Raw genomic sequence first — 2586 nt, forward strand, 5'->3', positions numbered from 1 at the left:
GTAACTATATATAACTATCCTAAATAATATTTTTGAAATATATTTATTTATTATTTTTAAAATATTACTTATTTAGTTGGAGCTCGCGTACCACGCTTGGCCGTCACTAATAAAAAATGAAATGAATGAAGAGATAATAGAGAGAGAGTGGAGGGGTCCACTCAAAAGTTATGTTTAAACTCATGTTCCCAAGCCCACGCATAATTTAAAAGCCTCGCCCTTTTTGCTTCACACTTCCCAGTTCCCACCACGAAGTCTCTCTCTCTCTCTCTCTCTCTCTCTCTCTCTCTCTGCAGCATGGAATCACATTCTCGCCCCTTGCAAATCGCCTTCCTGCCTTTCCTAGCGCCCGGCCACATAATCCCTCTCTCAGAAATGGCCAGACTCTTCTCTGCATGCGGCGAGCACGTGACCATCATCACCACCCCGTACAACGCCGGCCTCCTCCAGAGGGCTGTCGACGAGGACGCTGCTGCCGGCCGTCCCATCCGCCTCCTCCTCGTCCCCTTCCCCGCCAAAGAGGTCGGCCTCCCCGATGGCCTTGAGAACTTTTTTTCCGCCACCGACCTCGACACCGCCGCCAAGCTCTACCACGCCATGACCCTCCTCCAAACCCAAATCGAAAAGCTCTTCGCGGAGCTCCGACCCGACTGCATTGTTGCCGACATGTTCTTCCCCTGGACGACCGAAGCAGCCGCTAGGCTGGGCATCCCCAGACTAGTCTTCCACGGTTACTGCATTTTCGCGCTGTGTCTCAAGGAGGCCATGAGACGACCTGACTCGCCCCACTTCCGCGTGGGATCTGACTCCGAGAAATTCGTAATCCCGGGTTTGCCCGACCCGATTACCATGACCAGGTCCCAGCTACCTGATTACGTCCGGACGCCAAACGGGTACACCCAGTTGGTGGAGCAGTGGCGGGAGGCGGAGCTAAAGAGCTACGGCGTTCTGGCCAACGATTTCTACGAGCTGGACCCGGCTTACACAGAACACTACCAGAAGCTCATGGGCCACAACATCTTCCACATCGGCCCGGCTTCTCTCATTCATCGGAGCGCCGAAGACAAGGTCGAGAGAAGCCACAAAAGCGTCATCGGAGAAGACGAGTGCCTGAGTTGGCTTAACTCGAAACCCGCCAACTCGGTCGTCTATGTCTCTTTCGGGAGCGCATGCCGGTTTCCGGACGACCAGCTGTTGGAGATCGCGTGCGGGCTCGAAGCCTCTGGCAAAGATTTCATCTGGGTCGTTCTCGGAAAAGAGGACGACGGCGACGGGGAGGAGAAGAGGTGGCTGCCGGCGGGGTTCGAGGAGAGGACGAGGGGGGTGGGTATGATAGTGAGGGGGTGGGCCCCGCAGGTGCTGATACTGGACCACCCTGCGACCAGCGGGTTCGTGACGCACTGCGGGTGGAACTCGGCGATAGAGGCGATCAGCGCGGGGGTGCCGATGCTTACGTGGCCTTTGTACGCGGAGCAGTTCTACAACGAGAAGCTGATAACGCAGGTGTTGGGGGTGGGGATGGATGTAGGGGCGGAGGATTGGAACCTGTGGGTGGAGGCTGGGAGGAAGAAGGTGGTGGGGAGGGAGCGGCTGGAGGAGGCGGTGAGGCGGCTCATGGATGGCGGCGACCACCGAGGGGAGGAGGTAAGGAGGCGGGCCGTAGAGCTGGGGGTGGTGGCCAGGAGGGCTGTGCAAGAAGGTGGGTCCTCTCACAGGAATTTGACGGCCTTGATTGAAGATCTGAAGCGTTTGAGAGATTGCAAAAATGAATAAATCGTGCATGTTGACCGTTTGATTTGAACGTGGACTCTGGCGAGCTCACATCTATGATCAATACCACTACTTAGGTTAGGTAGCGGTCAGCATTTAAGTAGGATTTCTAGAAATATCTTTATAAAATAATTTTAAAAAAAAAAAAGTTGTGTATGGGCTCCTCTCTCTCTCTCTCTCTCTCTCTCTCTCTCTCTCTCTCTCTCTCTCTCTCTTCATGTGAGGACTGCTTAGTTTTCTCCATTTTGTTTGTTTGTTTTGTTTTGTTTTTTGTTTTTGTTTTTTTTTTTCTTTTTTTGTAAGTGAAAGAAATATGATATGAATAAAAGGTTCTGCCCACAATGTCAAACATGTGTATTAATTTATTTATACAACACAATTTATAATAATACATTTGAAATTTGAAATATGAACAATAAATATTAAGTACAACATATGCGAAAGTAAAAATTAAATTTAAATCAGGTTGTTGAAGGTGATATGTTTGTTACAAATGTTGAAATCGTTAGAGAAAAATATGGTGTCAAGATTTAAGGAAGTGGGCTGATTCTCTTGCTTAACATCCCCTGCAAGCTGGAAGGGGGTAGGCACACTTGCAGCTTGCGTCGAAGCTCACAAAAACGACATGTGCTTAATCCCGTTGTAAAAACATCAGGAATCTGGTCTTGGGAACAAATAAATTTGAGTGTATTATCTTTATTAAGAACTTTCTCATGGATAAAATGGTAGTCCACTTCGATATGCTTGGTTCTAGCATGAAAGACAAGATTAGAAGCTAAGACTAATGCACCAATGTTGTCACACCAAATTGTTGGA

The 2586-nt window shown here is 49.3% G+C and overlaps 1 protein-coding gene across 1 annotated transcript; it reads left to right on the plus strand.

The window, feature by feature from the left end:
* The first annotated feature begins 226 nt into the window (after positions 1-226).
* LOC131164225 (probable UDP-glucosyl transferase 73B6) lies at positions 227-2116 on the plus strand. Its single transcript, XM_058121254.1, has one exon. It carries the CDS (start codon positions 298-300, stop codon positions 1771-1773), a length of 1476 nt encoding a protein of 491 aa, XP_057977237.1. The 5' UTR covers positions 227-297; the 3' UTR covers positions 1774-2116.
* The last annotated feature ends 470 nt before the right edge of the window (positions 2117-2586 follow it).

Source organism: Malania oleifera, chromosome 9 (genome assembly GCF_029873635.1).
Source record: "Malania oleifera isolate guangnan ecotype guangnan chromosome 9, ASM2987363v1, whole genome shotgun sequence".
Classification (NCBI taxonomy): domain Eukaryota; kingdom Viridiplantae; phylum Streptophyta; class Magnoliopsida; order Santalales; family Ximeniaceae; genus Malania; species Malania oleifera.